The 19721-nt window shown below is 37.7% G+C and overlaps 1 protein-coding gene across 8 annotated transcripts in view; it reads left to right on the forward strand.

Annotated features, from left to right (window-relative positions):
• RRAGB (Ras related GTP binding B) overlaps window positions 1–19721 on the forward strand; it is a 43126-nt gene that overhangs the window by 19672 nt on the left and 3733 nt on the right. For 7 of the 8 annotated variants that reach the window (XM_034649305.1, XM_002929553.4, XM_002929554.4 and 4 more), the window contains 2 exons: window positions 10533–10628; window positions 12815–12937. The exons of the other annotated variant lie outside the window; for it this stretch is intronic. In XM_034649305.1, coding sequence (XP_034505196.1) covers window positions 10533–10628; window positions 12815–12937 — 219 coding nt within the window. The remainder of the gene's footprint in view (window positions 1–10532; window positions 10629–12814; window positions 12938–19721) is intronic. 8 annotated transcript variants of the gene reach the window in all.

The raw sequence follows: 19721 nt of genomic DNA on the forward strand, positions 1-19721 counted from the left end.
ATCCATTTGGAGTTTATTTTTGTGTATGGTGTGAGAGAGTGGTCAAGTTTCATTCTTTTGCATGTAGCTGTCCAATTTCCCAGTACCGTTTATTGAAGAGACTGTCTTTTTTCCACTTGATGTTTTTTCCTGCTTTGTAAAAGATTAGTTGCCCAAAGAGGCGAGGCTCCATTTCTGGGTTCTGTATTCTGTTCCATTGGTCTATATGTCTGTTTTTGTGCCAGTATCATGCTGTCTTGGTGATCACAGCTTTGTGATACAGCTTGAAATCAGGCAACGTGATGCCCCCAGCTTTGTTTTTCCTTTTCAACAATTCCTTGGGGGATTCGGGGCCTTTTCTGGTTCCATACAAATTTAAGGATTGTTTGTTCCTGTTCTTTGAAAAATGTTATCGATATTTTGATCGGGATAGCATTGAAAGTGTTGATTGCTCTGGGTAGCATAGACATTTTAACTAGGCTAATTCTTCCGATCAATGAGCATGCAATATTTTTTCCATCTTTTTGTGTCTTCCTCAATGTCTTTCAAGAGTGATTTGTAGTTTCTAGAATATAGATCCTTTACGTCTCTGGTTAAGTTAATTCCAAGGTAATGTATGATTTTTGGTGCTGTTGTAAATGGGATGGATTCCCTAATTTCTCTTTCTTCTGTCGTATTGTTCGTGTATAGAAATGCAGCTGATTTCTGAGCATTGATTTTGTATCCCGCCACATTACTGAATTGCTCTATAACTTCTAGTAGTTTGGGCGTGGATTCTTTTGGGTTTTCCATATAGAGTATCCTGTCATCTAGAAGAGAGACAGTATGACTTCTTCTTTGCTGCTTTGGATGCGTTTTACCCCTTTTTGTTGTCTGATTGCTGTTGCAAGGACTTCTAGTACTGTGTTGAATAATAATGGCGAGAGTGGGCATCCTTGTTGTGTTCCAGATATTAAGGGAAAAGTTCCCAGCTTTTGCCCTTTGAGAATGATATTTTTGTAGGCTTTTCATTGATGGTTTTTATGAGATTGAGGAACGTGCCCTCTGTCCCTACACTCTGAAGTATGTTAATCAGGAAAGGATGCTGTATTTTGTGAGATGCTTTTTCTGCATCAATTGAGAGGTTCATATGGTTCTTGACTCTTTTCTATTTGAGATGATCTATCACACTGATCAATTTGCGAATGTTGAACCACCCTTGCATCCCAGGGATGAATCACACTTGGTCATGATGGATAATCCTTTTAATGTACTGTTGGATCCTATTAGCTAGTATCTTCTTGAGAATTTTGGCATCCATATTCATCAGGGTTATCGGTCTGTAATTCTCCTTTTTGATGGGATCTTTGCCTGGTTTGGGGATCAAGGTAATACTGGCCTCATAAAATGAGTTTGGTAGTTTTCCTTCTGTTTCTATTTTTTAAAACAGTTTTAGGAGAATAGGTATTTTTTTCTTCTTTGCATGTTTGGTAGAATTCCCCGGGGAATCTGTCAGGCCCTGGAGTCTTGTTTTTGGGGAGGTTTTTGATCACTGCTTCAATCTCTTCATAATTAATCTGTCTGTTTAAAAAATCAATTTCTTCCTGTTTCATTCTTGGTAGTTTATAGGTTTCCAGGAATGCATCCATTTCTTCCAGATTTTTTTATTTATTGGCATAAAGCTGTTGATAATAGTTTCTCTTTCATTGGTGTTGGTTGTGATCTCTCCCCTTTCATTCATAAATTTATTAATTTGGGTCCTTTCTCTATTCTTTTGAATAAGTCTGACCAGTGGCTTATCGATCTTATTTATTCTTTCAAAGAACCAGCTTCTAGATCTTTTCATCTGCTCCACTGTGCTCCTCGTTTCTAATTCATTGATCTCTGCTCTAATCTTGATCACCTGCCTTCTCATGCGTGGGTTTGGCCTGTTCTTCTGTTCCAGCTCCAGCTTCTTGAGGTGAGAATATAAAAACTGCATTTTAGATTTTTCCATTCTTTTGAGTGAGGGTTTGATGGCTATGTATTTTCCCCTTAGGACTGCCTTTGCAGTGTCCCATAGGTTTTGGACCATTGTGTTTTCATTCTCGTTGGTCTCTATAAATTGTTTAAATTGATTTTTTTTTACAGAAACTTATAAAAATAAAGAATAATATAGTGTCCTTCTGTATCTCTAACTACAGTCTTTAGTTTAAAATCTAATCTTTCTGATATGAGAATTGCTACCCCAGCTTTCTTTTCAGGTCCATTGGCATGAAAAATGGTTTTCTATCCCTTCACTTTTAATCTGGATATATCTTTAGGTTCAAGATGAGACTCCTGTAGACAGCAATGGATGGGTCATGTCTTTTTATCCAATCTGCAACCCTGTGGCGTTTTATGGGAGTTTTTAGGCCATTCCCATTGAGAGTGATTATTGAGAGATATGATTTTTATGATGTCATGCTGCCTGTGAAGTCTTTGTTTATATAGATTGTAAATTTCTGTTCTGTATCACTCTTGGGGCCTTTTTACTTTTATAGAACCCCTCTTAGTATCTCCTATAGGGCTGGTTTCGTGGTTACAAAATGGGTCAGTGTCTGGCGATCTTGGAAGGTCCTTATCTCTCCATCAATTCTGAATGACAGCCTTGGAGAATAAAGGATCCTTGGCTGCATGTTTTTCTCGGATAGAGCTTTAGAAAGTCCCTGCCAACCCTTTCTCTCATTCCATGTCTGTGTAAACAGGTCTGATGTAATTCTGATATTTTTGCCTCTGTACGTGAGAAATTTTTTCACCCTGGCCTCTTTCAATACTGTATCCTTGGATGTAATATTTGCGAATTGCACTATAATGTGACGTGGCATAGATTTGTCATGGTTGAGCTTTAGAGGGGTCCTCTCTGCCTCTTAGACACGAATGCTTGTTTCCTTTGCTAGATTAGGGAAGTTTTCAGCTACAATTTGTTCAAATATCTCTTCTAGACCTCTCTCTTTCTCCACCGCCTCGGGGATGCTGATCATTCTGACATTGGATCGTTTCATTGAGTAGTAATCTCCCATAACCTACATTCTTGAGATTGGATTTTTTTTGAGCCAAGTTTCTGTTTTAACTTTCTCTTCTACCATCCCATCCTCCAATTCACTAATTCGTTTTTCTGCCTCATTTACCCTGGCTGTCAGAGCGTCTAGTTTTGACTGCATTTGATTCATAACATTTTTAATTTCTGCCAGATTCGCTCTCATTTCCACCCTTAGAGATTCTATATTCTCATTAATATTTCCGTTTAATATTTTTTTCAAGTCTACACATTATCTTGACCATTGTTACTCTGAACTCCATTTCTGACAATTTGGTTATATTTATATCCATCAGTTCTGTGGCAGAGGCCACAGACTTTTTATCTTTTCTTTGCTGGGAGGGATTTCTCCTTGTCATTCTGATGGAGAGCAGTTGTGGGAATGCCCAGAGCCCAAATTATTGACCAAGACCCAGGCAGTGTGCACTTGTTTTATAGGGCCTTAGGGATGTGGCTTTCTTGATTTTTCAGCCTGTCTTCTGGGGTGGGGCCCACGAAGCTGATATTCAGGCAACCCTGTTTGGGTAGAGTCGCCCTTTCCCCCTGCAAGGGGGGATGGGGATGGGCACAATGTGAGCCGATATTTCCGGGCTTTTTTCTCTGGCGGCTTTCCCTGGTGGTTTTCTGTGACTCTTCTGAGAGTCAGAGTAGCAGTGGCCGGCTGTATCCTAGCCTCTGTCTCAGAACAGAGAGATCGCAGTCCACTTTCCGCTGAGCTCTCTTGGCCACTTTAACTCTGTTTCTGTCGGTGCTGCCAAAAACCCTGCAGCATCCCGGGTTGTGCGCCCCGCAGCCGGTGTCCCAGCCCTCACTTCCAGGGCTGGCATGTCTTTCTCCTTTGTGCTTCTAACCCCGCTATCCGCCCCTTGTTCCCGCGGGTGCTTCTGAGCTCCCTGTTTCAGTGTGGTTCGCTCGTGGTCCGGAGCTCCGGTTTTCAGTCTGGTCGCACGTACGTTCCCAGGCTCATGGTCTTAGTCTGTCCTCTCACGGGTGCCTATCCGTGAGTCCATCCTGCTCCCCAGTGCAAGTGGCTACTGCTTCCCGGCACCCGAGCGCGTCGGCTCCCTCCCCCTCCCATTTATCTTCCGATATCTGTGTTCGGATTCACGGCTCCCCATTTCCAACCTCAATATTCAGCGCTGGTGATTTTCGTTTGTAGAGATCCAGATGTATCTTCCTGAGTCTCAGGCTGGTTCCCTGGGTTTTCAGGATGGTCTGGTAGATATCCAGCTTGACTCAGTGGACCAGCTGAGAAAGGGGTCCCCTAGTCCTCTGCCATCTTTTCTCCTCCTATCAGAAAGTGGTCCCTTTTCTGTTCATAGAGTTTCTGCTACTCTTTTCTTCATTCTCCAGTTGCATTCATTGGTATTCAGAATGGTTTGTTAGCTCTCTAGCTGAATTCCTGGGACCAGACGAACTTTAGGTCTCCTGCTCCTCTGACATCTTGGAACCGGCTCCATGTAGTTTTTTGATTTTCTCTTTTATCTTTATTGACCCGTCATTATTTAGTACCATGTCATTTATCCTCCATGTATTTGTGTTCTTTCCAGATTTTTTTCTTGTGATTGATTTCTAGTTTTGTACCATTGTGGTCAGAAAATAGGCATAATATGTTTTCACTCCTTTTTAATTTATTGAGACTTGTTTTGCGGCATATTGTGATCTATTCTGGAAAATGTTCCATGTGCACTTTAAAAGAGTGTATTCTACTGTTTTAGGTTGGAATGTTCTGAGTGTATCTGTTAGTTACATCTGGTCCAATGTCCACTGTTTTTTGGTGATTTTCTGTCTGGATTATCTATCCATCGATGTAAGTGGGGGTGTTAAAGTCCCCTACTATTATTTTATTACTCTCAATGCTTGTCTTTATGTTTATGTTTATGTGTTTATGTTTCTTTCTTTTTAAAAGAGAGAACAAGAGTGTGAGCGGGTCGGGGGTTGCAGAGGGAGAGGGAGAGAGAGAACCCTAAGCAGGCTCCATGTGGACCCTGAGCACAGAGCTTGATCTCACAACCTTGAGATAATGACCTGAGCTGAAACCAAGAGTTGGACACTCAATGCACTGAGTCACCTATGCACCCCTGTGTTTATGTTTCATTATGTATTTAGGTACTCCCATGTTGAGTGCATATTTATAATAGTTCTATCCTCTTGTTGGATTGTTCCCTTTATCATAATGTAGTGTGCTTCATTGTACAGTATTTGTTTTAAAGTCTTTTTTGTCTGATATAAGCATTGCTATCCCATCTTTGTTTTCACTTTCCATTTTCATGGTAAATGTTTTTCCATCCCTTCACGTTCAACCTGCACACAGTCTTTAGGTGTGTGAAGTGAGTCTCTTGTAGGCAGCATATGGATGGGTCTTGCTTTTTATACATTCAGTCACCCTGTTTTTTGATGGGAGTATTTGGTCCATTTAAATTCAGTGTAATTATTGTTAGGTATGTACTTATTGTCATTTTGTTTTTTGTTTTACAGTTTTTGTACTTTTTCTGTGTCTTTTTTTCTTCTCTTTCTCTCTTCCTTTATGGTTTGATGGCTTCTTTAATGATGTGCTTAGATTCCCCTTTCTCCTTTTTTTGGTTATCTATTATAGGTTTTTGATTTGTGGTTACCATTAAGCTCGTATATAACATCTGATGCATATAGCAGTCTATATTAAGTTGATGGTCATTTAAATTTGAACCCGTTCTAAAAGTACTAAATTTTTACTCCCCTCCAACAATGTTTTATGTATACAATATCATAATTTGTATCTTTTTATTTTGTGAATCCATAGATTGATTTTTATAGCTATAATTGATTTTATTCATTTTGCATTTAACCTCCTTACTGATTTTGCAAGTGATTAGTCTACTACTTTCATTATGTTTGTATTTACCTATGAAATGTTTTCCTTTCATAATTTTCTTTCTCCTGATTATGGCCTTTTTTTTCCCCCTCAACGAATTCCCTTTAACTTTTATTGGAAGGCTGGTTTAGTGATGAACTCCTTTAACTTTTGTTTGTCTAGGAAACTCTCTCTCTCCTTCTATTCTAAATGATGACTTGTTGGGTAAAGTATTTTTGGTTGTAGATTTTTTCCCTTTGGTACTTGGAATATGTCCTGCTACTGCCTTCTCGTCTGCCAAGTTTCTGCTGAAAAAGCAGTAGATAGCCTTATCGGATTTCCTTTGTGTATAATTTTCTCATGCTGCTTTTAAAATTCTCTCTTTATCACTACTTTTTGCCATTTTAATTTTTATGTGTCTTGGTGTCGGCTTCCTCACGTTGGTTTTTTGGGTGCTGTCTGGGCCTCCTGGATCTAGATATCTGTTTCTTTCTCCAGATTAGGGAATTTTTCAGCTATTATTTCTTCAAATAGATTTTCTGCCCCCTTCTGTCTTCTGGAATCACTATAATGTGTTATTACACTTGATTATGTTGCTGGATTTCCTTAACCTATTCTTATTTTTTATTTTTCCTTTTTTTTGCTGTTAAGTTTTGTTGCTTTCTATTAACTACTCTGTGTTCCAGCTCTCTGGTCCATTCTTCTGCCTCCTCTAATCTGTTATTGATTCTCTCTTGTGTATTTATAATTTCAGTTATTGAGTTCTTCATTTCTTATTTGCTTTTCTGTTGAGGATCTCACTGAGATCTCCACTCTTTTCTGAAATTCAGTGAATATTTTATGACCATTTTTTGAGTTCTTTATCACACATATTGCTTATCATCATTTCATTTAGCCGTTTTGCTATTGTTTTGTCCTGTTTTTTTCATTTGGGACATATTCCTCTGTCTCATTCTATCTGACTTTCTGTGTTTGTTTCTGTGTATTAGGAACATCATCAGTTGTGTCTCCTGATATTTAAAGTAATGGCCTTATGAAGAAAAGATCCTATGGTGGCCTGTAGTACAATGTCCCCCTTTTTTTTTTTAATTTTTTATTATGTTATGTTAGTCACCACACAGTACATCACAATGTCCCCTTTTTAACAGAACCAGGTGCTTCAGGAGTTTCTCCTGTGTGGATCGTGTGCACCCTACTCTTCTGTTTGAGCTGTGTTTGCCTTCAGATCAGTATGCTACAATGGCCTGCTTTGCCTGTTGTGCACACTGGGTAGGATTTGGTCCTGTTAGCAGTTAGTCTGAGGCTACGGTGGACTTATCATTGGATGGTTTCAGCAGTCAGACCAGATGCCTGCCCTTAGCATGTTTGCAGGAACTACAGAAGCACCAACCTGCAGGATGCTTTCCCTGCTTTGTCCCCTGAGAGGTTTTTGTTGGTGTGTAGGGCCAGGAGTCAGGCCAGATTCCTGCAGGGGCTGCAGATGTACTTTTTGACAGGGCAGTCTCTTTGCACTACCAGTTATAAGGTTTGGCTGCTGGGGCTGTGTTTATTATTATCATCCCTTCTCTTCAAGGCAGGAGTCACTTTGGAGTGGTGCTGGCCACTGCCAGGGCTCCTTGCAGGATGAGACATGCAGGAGCTGCTTTGGAGGGACTCCTGCTGTGTGGGGCAGGTTGGATAGGATGGATCTGCAGGAGATTGTGGTGGTCAGGTACATAGTTTTAGCAAGGAAAGTGGAGAGTGCCTGTGGTGTTTTCTGCAAGTGTCCAGCTAACTAGGCTTGGGGGGTGCAGAGAGAAATGGCACCCACCAGTTCTTTTATTCTTGGAGAAGTCTCCTAAAGATCGCTTGCCCTCTTTCATGTGTCCTAAGATTAGTAAATAAATCTCTTTCATGTGTCCCCTAGGCACTTTTCACACTGTTGCTTCTATGCTGTATCTCAGTGGATGTTTGCTATGCTGGCTCTTTGAGGATGAAGAGTTAATTTCCTATTGCCGTCCAGCTCTCCCAGAGCTGCGCCAGCTGATTTTAAAGTACAAGAAGTTAAGCTCCCTGGTTATAAAAGCTCACAAAGTTAAGCTCTGCTTGTTTTCAAAGCCAAATATTATGGGGACTCATCTTCCTAATGCATCTAGTACACCTATGTCTGGGGTGTGGGGTCTGCTCCTCTCCCTTCTTCATTCTTTTGGTATCCCTCCCATTTGTTAGTCTGGCTGAGAGTTTGGTTCCGCACATCTCTGCCCCTACTACCCTTTTCAGTGTGTTCTTCTCTCTATGATCAGCTGTGAAAAGTCTGTTTTGCCAGTCTTTGGGTCATTTTCTGGGTTGTTGGCACTGATGTGGCTGTTATATATGCATGTCTGTGGGACAACGTGAGCTTAGTATCCTCCTACTCCACCACTTTCCCCGTGTATATCCTCCTTTATATATCTTTATGTTTGTTGCCCCTGTTTTATTATCCTTCAGAATAGGCAGTTATTGTCCAGGCTAGTAGACCCACAAGGGGTGAGATGAGAAAAGATTATAGCTATCACTGGGTTGGCTTAGGAAACACATATGCACCAAAGGAAGTGCCAGTCACACTGTGTTGAGCTCAATGCCAAGTCCTTTTTAATTGCAGTGATATGGTATCTTTGCCCTCTTTTCTAGCATGGGGATTAGTACACATAAAGTTAAACCAAAGAGGACACAGTAGAAAGAACGGACTCCTAGTTAGCTATGAGACCCCAAGACTGGCAAGTGACAAATATAGTTCAGCTTTAGTTTATGCAGTATAAAATAAGAGGATTTGATTTTAAAGTCTAAGCTGAAAGATAAGATCCTCTAAGAATAACAGTAGAAAAAGCAGTTTTAGAATATTTTGGGGATTTAGAAGAATTCAGTTCCTTTTTGGATTGGAGCCTAGGAGTCCTAAGGATACCCTTTATTTAAAGGATTTTTTTTTCTTGGTAGCAGCTGTGGTTAGGAATACTTTTATTCTGTAACTACTTACAGTATTGCCTTCAGTGTTTCTTCAGTGTTTGGGCATGTTTTGGTGTTTCTAAGCTTGCAGGCTTTCACAAATGACTTGATGGGATTCGGTCCTTTTGAGTATCTAGCCTTTCTTCCTTCTCCCTCTCTTTTTCTCACTAAGTATTAATTCCATTGTAATTCAGCAGAAAATCCTGTATGTAGGTTGGGTCTTGAGACTGTGAGGGCTGTGTTTTTGTTATTCTTGCTGTTGTTTTGTTTTCTGTTCTGTTTCCTTTAAAAATCATTATATTCCCTGGCCCAACTTGCAATAGAAAAACAGCATTCCAACAAATGACATTCTTATGGATTTTTAAAATTACTTTTCATTATTTATTAATCAACTTATTGTTTCTTACATGCTTATATTATATATCCTCAAAAATATATTAATCTTCTTTGTGGGATTTAAAGTCAATTAAAAAAAGTATACTCCATTTCATTAAAGATTCAAACTTCCAAGTCTTGAAGTCAGAGTGGCTAGGGTATTTCCCTCTGTATGTGTGTGGGTTCTCCAGATAAACAGAACCGGTAAGTGTGTGTGTGTAAAGAGAGGGATTGGATGATAGATTGATTGATTAGTTTTTAAAGAATTGACTTATACAGTTATTGAGACTAGCAAGTCCAAAATATGCAGGGCAGGCTGGTAGGCTGGGGACCCAGGAGAGAGTAATTGTTGTACTGCAAGTCAGAAGTCAGGCTGGAGGCAGAATTCCCCTTTCCTGTGGGATGGTGGTCTTTGTCTCTTAAGGCCTTCAGTTAACTGCATAAAGCCAACCCACATTATGGAGGGGAATATGCTTTACTTATTCTACTGACATAAATATTAATCTCATTTAAAAACACTTCACAATAAGATCTAAACTGGTGTTTGATCAGATGTCTGGGTACTGTGGCCTAGCCATGTTGATACATAAAATTAACTATCACAGTGTGTACACAAGCTCACTACAAATCCACCCGGTCATGGAAAATATCTGTGGATATATATTTGTACAAATAGATATTCTTTAATGTGTATGTGGGCATATGTACACAGATACATATCCAAGATAGATATTTGTGTTTGTGTGTGTGGTGGGGGAGTTATATCTATATAGCCAAATAAATACAGACCATTCAGAAATAATATATATGAGTGTACGCATATATTTGTGTGAGAGAAAGGTATCTACAAAGGTTAAAGTATTTTAATCTACATTATCATGTATTGCATGGTGCACTGGGTGTTATACACAAATAATCAATCATGGAACATTACATCAAAAACTAAGGATATACTGTATGGTGACTAACATAACATAATAAAAAATTATTATTAAAAAAATTACAATATCACTATCTAAAAATGACACAGATTAGCTGATTTGGACCATTAGATATATTTTATTAACATTCCTCTGTATGGTAAATTTTTTTTCCCAACACAGTGCTCTCAGTGAGTACTCGGCACAAGCAGCAGAGGCCTGAGGAATTTTAGTAGCTGTTGTACTTTTTAGACCTGACCTGAAATAATTTCTGCCATCCTAGTGCATGAAGTAATGTACACACTGAAAAATTCCTCTGAGGAACGAGGAAATGCTCCTGTTTAAAACACTGAAATAATTACATCTCAGATTTTGCAATGGAAGAGAAGAGCTATTGTATGCTGATCTATATGTGGACTTTTTAATTCAGATTTTTAAAGAGCGAGAAGAAGATCTGAGGCGTTTGTCTCGCCCATTGGAATGTTCTTGTTTCCGAACATCTATCTGGGATGAAACTCTTTATAAGGTGTGTATGTTTCCCTGAGTTCCCTTATTTTAAGAACATGAGAAAAAACTAAAAGGGTATTATTAAAAGTAAAAGATTTTAAACTCTGTCATACCCGTTTATATGTGTTGAATTAAAAAAATATATAATCTACAATATATTGTTTGAAAAATATCAAACTTAACCTTAAGAGATTTTGGGTTTGATCTTAGATTGTGTTGAGATACCTACCAAGTCACACTGAACTATCCAGTTTTATGATGATTAATTTCATACTGATGTTTGTGACAGCAGAGATTTGACTGGCCATCATCCACTGTGACCTGTTGTGGTCTCAATGCTGATTGGAGTTATATCTAATATTCAGGTACCTCTTCAGGATATAAACTAGTCTGCCTCCATTTGGATGGCATAGAAAAACAATATTTAGGGAAGAGATTGGAGAAAGGAGTCTTATAATGAGATGCTTTATGCCTAGAATATGGTATCTTCAACTTTCATGCCAAATTGGGGACTAGCATTCTTTCAACCAGGATTGTTTCCATTGCTGGAATGAATACCATACTGTTTGCAGTGGTTGTAGAGGTTACAACAATAGCTGTGTTATGGACTAAGCTGAAATTACCTTATTAGCACATAGGCTCCTTATCCTGCTTCCTCTCTTTCTCCTACGAGATCTAGTGATTTGAAAGACTGGCTTCTTTGGGGTCCTTTCATGGTCAGACCTTTCCTTCAGACTGCTGCTAGTATCCATTGACAAGTCTGACTCTGGGCGGGAAAGCATCCTTCTCTGTCATTGGTAGCTACAGCCTCAGTATCAACTGCATCTGACAAGTATCTACAACCAGAGAAGCACAGAAACCTGATTTGCCAAGGAGAAACCATTGATTTATTTTTTAAACTAATTCATTTTTTCCCAATATTATGTTGACCCAGCCTCACTCTTATAACAGATCATTTTGAGATACCTGTCTAGGAAATACTGCTCTAGATTAATTTGGGCCGAATTTCTCTCAAAGCCTTATTCCCATAGAACAGGTAACCGTGAATAAGGATGGACATGACGCACTGATAAGAACCAACTGCGGTGTGAAGGATGGCAATACATAACACGACCAAAGACAATTGGCTAATCACAACACTGCTGTGAGTGACAATGTCTCTGCTGTGGTTAGCTTTGGTGCCTTCTCCAAGGTAAATTCAGCAGTGACATTAACACCAACCTGGGAACTTGGAACCTGAACCCCCATGCTTAAGTAATAAAACTAATTGGAACAGAGACATAGCACTACTATCTCTTACATCAATGTTGCATAGAGCTGACTTAAATTTTTATATTGTTTTATTCTACAAGCACTCATTGCATATCTGCTTGATGTTTTTGGACACACAAATGACTAAGACCAGGTTCCTGCCCTCTAGTAGGGGAGAGAAGAACATTGTACAGCTTACTAGACAAATTAGAAGGAATTATTACAATGGAAATGCAAATAAAAGAGCCTTAAGAGAATAGAGGGAGGGTATGGTTAATTCCAACTCCTTATGTTAGTCATACTTCTCTGGATGAAGTCTATTTTAGGGAAACACACCAATGGACCATTTTTAATTCAATTGGATCAATAATTTATATAGCTGACAATAAGCCTTTTGGAATGATAATGCCACTAATTTCTCTTATAATTTCTTTTGTATGTTATCCCATTGGGAGGGGCCATTTTTCCATGTGACTGATATTTTTACAAAATTAATTCTTAGATTTACGTTAAGTATGCGTTAAGTTCTGATCATATAGCATTATTAAGTTCTGATTCTTAGAGCAGTCTACATTATTGGACTTAAATATTTGTTGAATGGCTGGATTAGAAACTTTTTATTTGGCCCAGTAAATCAGAGTTTTTAATTATTGTTTAGGCAAACGTGATGGAATTAAATTATTATTTTTTTAAAAAATTATCAATGGAAAGAAGTTTCTCCAGCATTTTATAAGTGTTTGAAACTTTAAAAAATTCCAGCTGAAGAATAAAAATCAAATATTAGCTTCATCTTCTCATTTTATTTGTGTTATATCATATTTGTTGCCAGTATTTGTTTGGGACTCAACTATTACCATATTTTGCTGTCCATATGTTATAGTGTACTTACTCATTTGCAAAGGTCTGCGACTGGCTACCTGTGGATAATATTACACTGTACTTCTGTTCTGTTAGGCTTGGTCCAGCATTGTTTATCAGCTGATTCCCAATGTTCAGCAGCTGGAAATGAACCTAAGGAATTTTGCTGAAATTATCGAGGCTGATGAAGTGCTTTTGTTTGAAAGAGCTACTTTTCTGGTGAGAAATTTCTGCTCTGCAGATATACTTCACACTTAACCTTCTTCTGTCCAGCAACAGAGAACAACATTTTGCTACTTTCAGGAAAAACCTTTTTCCTTCTTGTTATTATATCAGCATGTATAACCTTATTTACAAAGTAGTATTGTTAGCAAGTGACCTGAAAGAAGTCCTTTGGTGTGTAGCTCTTTAGTAGTTAGTAAAACTTAGATTTTTACAAGTATGCCTTATTGTAGAGTTTAGATTATTTCTGCTAATAATTCATTTGTGTTAAAGGATTCCTAATTTCCTATTGACTTTTATTGTGAAATGAGGGATATTTTCCTTTTCAGAAAATTCTCATCCCACTCCTTTCTCCAAAAGATTTATTTGAAGACTTTTGACATGGGAGAGGTGTAATGGTCATCTCGTTGACATAACTAAGAATTCAGGTGGAGAGGTGGAAGGGGAAAGGGGCACCTTGGTATTTTTATTTTTCTTATATAAATTCAGCTTAACTATAGAGCCTACTGTGTATACGGCCCCGAGGGGGATGCAATATTATATTTGTAGTAAAATTTTAAAGAACAATAACAAACTAATTTGAGATGCCACAAAGCACTGCATAAGGAATTGCTGATCAGTTTAATAAATATAACTGTAAGAACAACTCACAGTAAATAATTTGTTTCTGAGCTCTACCAGTGCCTGGTGATTTCATTCATTCATTCATTTAATGCCTGGTGATTTTAAAACACATTTCTAAATCTCTCTGAGCTTGGTTCCCCTTCTATAAAATGGAGAAAGTATATCCATATCATAAGTTTATTGTATGGGTTAAAATGGGACAATATAATGTTAAGGCCTAATCCAAAGGTTAGCATATACTCAGCAAACTATTAAATGTTGGTTCCTTTTGCTATTTTAACAACAGAGGGCAGAGAATGCAGACTGATTTTTACTCCTTCCTTTGTGGAAACATTGTTTGTAACAGTAGCCATTTTTGTGAGTCATACTTCCTTCTAAGTGGTACAGCTGTGGCAAGGAGTCCTAACTAGAGTGTCTTTCTGCCTCAGCCCACTGGCAGGGGCCTCTTTTGCTGATAATGTAAAAAGCAACAAACAAGTGAGCTATTCTGAGCATCTTGGTGTACATGGCATGGCAAAATCCCATTCTCCTGCCTTATCCACCACATATGATCATAGAGGTTAACCTAATCTAATCTAAACTCCGTATTCCTCACTAACAGTAACAGGTGGCTTTGGTTTCTCTTGAAGACCAAGATTAGTTGTGATGGACCATTTTCACTGAGGAGGTTGAAGTCAAGCAAGCAACCTGTTCCATCATTGGTCTAGGAATTACGTTTTGAAAGTTTCACATGGTTTCAGTAAATTGCCCTGTGAATTTTCTTCTGGAGAGCAATTCACTTTTGCTTCCTACTTGAAACGTTATATCTGACTATTCATTCCGTAGGAAATACATGGTTTTATTAAAATCTGAAGGTGTTAGGGGAAGTATTTTTAGATAACATGGGTGTCCATAATGAATAAGTTTATTTATAAATAGTAAATCCTCAGATGGGAATCCTTTAGTTAAGATTATTATTGTTTTTATGCTTATTTTATTTATAATTTTGTAAATGTTTAATTCCAGTTAACATACGTGTTATATTAGTTTCAGGTATACAATATAGGGATTCAACAATTCCATACATCACACTGTGCTCATCACCACAACTGCACTTCTTAACCACTATCATCTGTTGAATCCATCCCCCCCCACCTATCTGCCCTCTAGTAACCATCAGTTTGTTCTCTATAATTAAAAGTATGTTTCTTAATTTGTCACTCTCACTTTCTTATTTTTTCCCTTTGTGTGTTTGTTTCTTAAATTCCACGTGTGAGTAAAATCATATGGTATTTGTCTCTCTGACTGACTTATTCATTCAGGATAGTACTCTCCAACTCAATCCATGTCATTGCAAATGGCAAGATTTCATTCTTTTTTATGGCTGAGTGGTATTCGTGTGTGTGTGTGTGTGTGTGTGTGTGTGTGTGTGTGACATCTTTTGATGGACAGTGGGGCTGCTTCTGTATCTTAGCTATTGTAAATAATGCTACTATAAATTTAGGGGTGGATGTATATATCCCTTTAAATTAGTGTTCTTGTATTATTTGGATAAACACCCAGTGCTGCAATTCCTGGATCATAAGGTAGTTGTGTTTATAACTTTTTGAGGAACCTCCATGCTGTTTTCCAGAGTGGCTGCACCAGTTTGCATTCCCACCAACAGTGCAAGAAAATTCTTTTTCCTCCACGTTCTCGCCAACACCTGTTGTTTCTTGTGTTGTTCAATTTAGCCATTCTAACAGGTGTGAGGTGATAGCTCATTGTAGTTTTGATTTGTATTTTCTTTTTTATTATTATTATATTTTTTATTATATTATGTTAGTCACCATACAGTACATCCCTGGTTTCTGATGTAAAGTTCGATGATTCATTAGTTGCGTATAACACCCAGTGCACCATGCAATACGTGCCCTCCTTACTACCCATCACCAGCCTATACCATTCCCCTACCCGCTCCCCTCTGAAGCCCTCAGTTTGTTTCTCAGAGTCCATAGTCTCTCATGCCTCATTCCCCCTTCTGATTACCCCCCCTTTCTTTATCCCTTTCTTCTCCTACTGATCTTCCTAGTTCTTATGTTCCATAGATGAGTGAAACCATATGATAATTGTCTTTCTCTGCTTGACTTATTTCACTTAGCATTATCTCCTCCAGTGCCGTCCATGTTGCAGCAAATGTTGAGAAATCCTTCTTTTTGATGGCTGAGTAATATTCCATTGCATATATGGACCCCATCTTCTTAATCCAGTCATCACTTGAAGGGCATCTTGTCTCCTTCCACAATTTAGCTATTGTGGACAATGCTGCTATGAACATTAGGGTGCATATGGCCCTTCTCTTCACTATGTCTGTATCTTTGGGGTAATACCCAGTAGTGCAATGGCTGGAACATAGGGTAGCTCAATTTTTAACTTTTTAAGGGACCTCCACACTGTTTTCCAGAGTGGCTGTACCAACTTGCATTCCCACCAACAATGTAGGAGGGATCCCTTTTCTCCACATCCTCTCCAACAATTGTTGTTTCTTGCCTTGTCAATTTTTGCCATTCTAACTGGCGTAAGGTGGTATCTTAGTGTGGTTTTGATTTGAATTTCCCTGATGGCTAATGATTTTGAACATTTTTTCATGTGTCTGTTAGCCATTTGTATGTCTTCATTGGAAAAGTGTCTTCATATCTTCTCCCCATTTTACGATTTGTTTGTTTCTTGTGTATTGAGTTTGAGAAGTTCTTTGTAGATCTTGGATACCAGTTTTTTATCTGTAGTGTCATTTGTATTTTTCTGATGATGAATGCTGTTGAGCATTTTCTCATGTGTCTGTTGCCCATCTGTGTGTCTTTGGAGAAATGTTTGTTCATGTTCTGCCCATTTTTTAACTGGATTATTCAGTTTTGGGGGTGTTAAGTTATATAAATTCTTTTTTTGGGGGGGGTATTATTCCTTTATCAGATATGTCATTTGCAAATATCTTCTCCCATTCCATAGGTTGCTTTTAAGTTTTGTTGATTGTTTCCTTTGCTGTGCAGAAGCTTTTAATTTTGATGTAGTCCCAGTAGTTTATTTTTGCTTTCATTTCCCTTGCTTCAGGAGACATATCTAGCAACAGGATTATATGACTGATGTCAAGGAAGTTACTGCTTGTGTTCTCTTCTGGGATTTTTATGGTTACAGGTCTCACATTTAGGTCTTTCATCCTTTTGTGTATGGTGTATGAAAGTGGTTCAGTTTCATTCTTTTGCATGTTGCTGTCCAGTTTTCCCAGCATCATTTGTTGAAGAGACCATCTTTTCCCCATTATATGTTTTTTCCTCCTTTATCAAAGATTAACTGAACATATAATTGTAGATTTATTCCTGGATTTTCTATTCTGTTCTATTCTGTTCTCTTCTATTGCTCTCTGTGTCTGTTTTTGTGCCATTACCATACTGTTTTGATCACTACAGCTTTGTAATATAACTTGAAGTCCAGAATTGTGATGCTACCAGCATTGCTTTTCTTTTTCAAGATTGCTTTGTCTATTCGCAGTCTTTTATGGTTCCATACAAATATTAAAATTGTTTCTTCTCGTTCTGTGAAAAATTGTTGGTATGTTGATAGAGATTTCATTAAACGTGTAGATTGCTTTGGGTAGTATGGACATTTTAACAATATTTGCTCTTCCAGTCCCTGAGCATGCAGTGTTTTTCCATTTCTTTGTGTCCTCTTCAATTTTTTTTAATCAGTGTTTCATTGTTTTCAGAGTACAAGTCTTTCATCTCTTTGGCTAGGTTTATTCCTAGGTATCTTTATATTTTTGTTGCAATTATAAATGGTGTTGCTTTTGTAATTTATCTTTCTGCTGCTTTGTTATTGGTATATAGATGTGCAAGAGGTTTCTGTACACTGATTTTATATCCTGCGACTTTAATGAATTTATCAGTTCTAGCAGTTTTTTGGTGCGGTTTTTCAGGTTTTCCATATATATAGTGTCATGTCCTCTGCCAATTGTCAATGTTTTATGTCTTCCTTACCAATTTAGATGGCTTTTTTTCGCTTTTTTGCTGTCTGATTGCTGTGGCTAGGACTTCCAGTGCTATGTTGAATAAAAGTGGTGTGAGTGGACCTCCATGTCCCAGTTGTTCCTAACCTTAGGGAGAAAGCTCTGTTTTTCCCCATTAAGGATGATGTTAGCTGTCAGCATTTCATGTATGGCCTTTATTATGTTGAGGTATGTTCTCTGTAAATCTACTTTGTTGAAGATTTTTATAATGAAATAACGTTGTACTTTGTCAAATGCTTTGTCTGCATCTATTGAAATAATCATATAGTACCCTTTCTCTTATTAATGTGATGTATCATTTTGATTGATTTGCAAATATTGAACTACTCTAGTAACCCAGGAATAAATCCCATTTGATCATGGTGAATGATTTTTTTATTTAATAATATTTTTTATTATATTAGTCACCATACAGTACATCCCTAGTTTTTGATGTAAAGTTCCATGATTCATTACTTGCGTATAACACCCAGTGCACCATGCAATACGTGCCCTCCTTAATACCCATCACCAGCCTATAGGCTGCTGAATGATTTTTTTAATGTATTGTTGAATTCGGTTTGCTGGTATTTAGTTGGCAATTTTTACATCTATGTTCATCAGGGATATTGACCTGTAGTTCTCTTTTGTATTGATGTCTTTATATGGTTTTGCTATCAGGGTAATACTGGCCTCATAGAATGAATTTAGAAGTTTTTCTTCTTTTTCTATTTTTTGGAATACTATGAACATAGGCATTAACTTTTCTTTAAATGTTCAGTGGAATTCACCTAAGGTAATTTTTTAGAGGAATTTTAGAGGTACTTGTTTAGAGGGATTTGCCAGTGAAGCCATCTGGCCCTGGACTTTTGTTTATTGGGAGATTTTTTATTTCTGATTCCATTTCTTTCCTGGTTATCAGGCTGTTCAAGGTTTCTATTTCTTCCTGTTTCAGTTTTGGTAGTTTATACGTTTCTAGGAATTTATCCATTTCTTCTACGTTGTCCAATTTGTTGGCATATTTCATAATACTCTTTTATGATTGTATGGTTGGTTGTTATTTCTCCTCTTTCATTTATGATTTTATTTATTTTGGTCCTTTCTCTTTTTTTCGTGAGAAGTCTGGCTTAAAGGTTTATCAATTTTATTAACTTTCTCAAAGAACCAGCTACTGGTTTCATTGATCTGTTCTGTTGTTTTTTATATGTCTTTATCATTTATTTCTGCTCTAATTTTTATTTTTTCCTTCCTTCTGCTGGCTTAGGTTTTGTTTCGTTGTTCTTTTTATACCTCCTTTAGGTGTAGGGTTAGCTTGTTTATTTGAGATTTTTCTTGCTTCTTGAGGTAGGCTTGTAATGCTATAAACTTCCCTCTTAGAACTGGTTTTGCTGCATCCCAGAGGATCTGGACCATTGTGTTTTCATTTTCATTTGTTTCCATGTACTTTTTAATTTTTTCTTTGATTTCTTGGTTAACTCATTCAGTGTTTAGTAGTGTGTTGTTTAACCTCCATGTATTTGTGGTCTTTCCCATTTTTTTCTTGTGGTTGACTTCTAGTTTCATAACATTGTGGTCAGAAAATACACATGGTGTGATTTCTATATTCTTGAATTTGTTGAGGTTTGTTTTGTGGGCTAATATGTGATATCTTCTGGAGATTGTTCTGTGTGCACTTGAGAAGAATGTGTATTCTGTTGTTTTAGGATGGAATGTTTTGAATATATCTATTAAATCCATCTGTTACATTATGTCTTTGAAAGCCATTGTTCCCTTGTTGATTTTCTGTTTAGATGATCTTTCCATTGATGTAAGTGTGATATAAAATCCCCTACTATTATTGTATTATTATTGATTAGTTCCTTTATGTTTGTTATTAACTGCTTTATGTATTTGGGTGCTTCTAGCTTGGGAGTCATGTACTAGTTAGCATGCCAGAGTTTTGTTCATTATAGGAATTAACCAGGCAAATTACTCCACTGAATAAGAACAGCCATGCACCACCATGCACAGAATTGGGAAAGAGCTTTCAATGTCAATCCTGTCCATGTCCAGGCTGGGTGAAGTTTCCAGTGTTGAGTCAAATTAAGCTATAGGCTCCAGGATGGGTGGTGCCCTTCCATCAATTCCTTTAAATTGCAGCTTTGTAACCTCTGGAACCCA

The sequence above is a fragment of the Ailuropoda melanoleuca genome, chromosome X (genome assembly GCF_002007445.2).
Source record: "Ailuropoda melanoleuca isolate Jingjing chromosome X, ASM200744v2, whole genome shotgun sequence".
Lineage (NCBI taxonomy): Eukaryota > Metazoa > Chordata > Mammalia > Carnivora > Ursidae > Ailuropoda > Ailuropoda melanoleuca.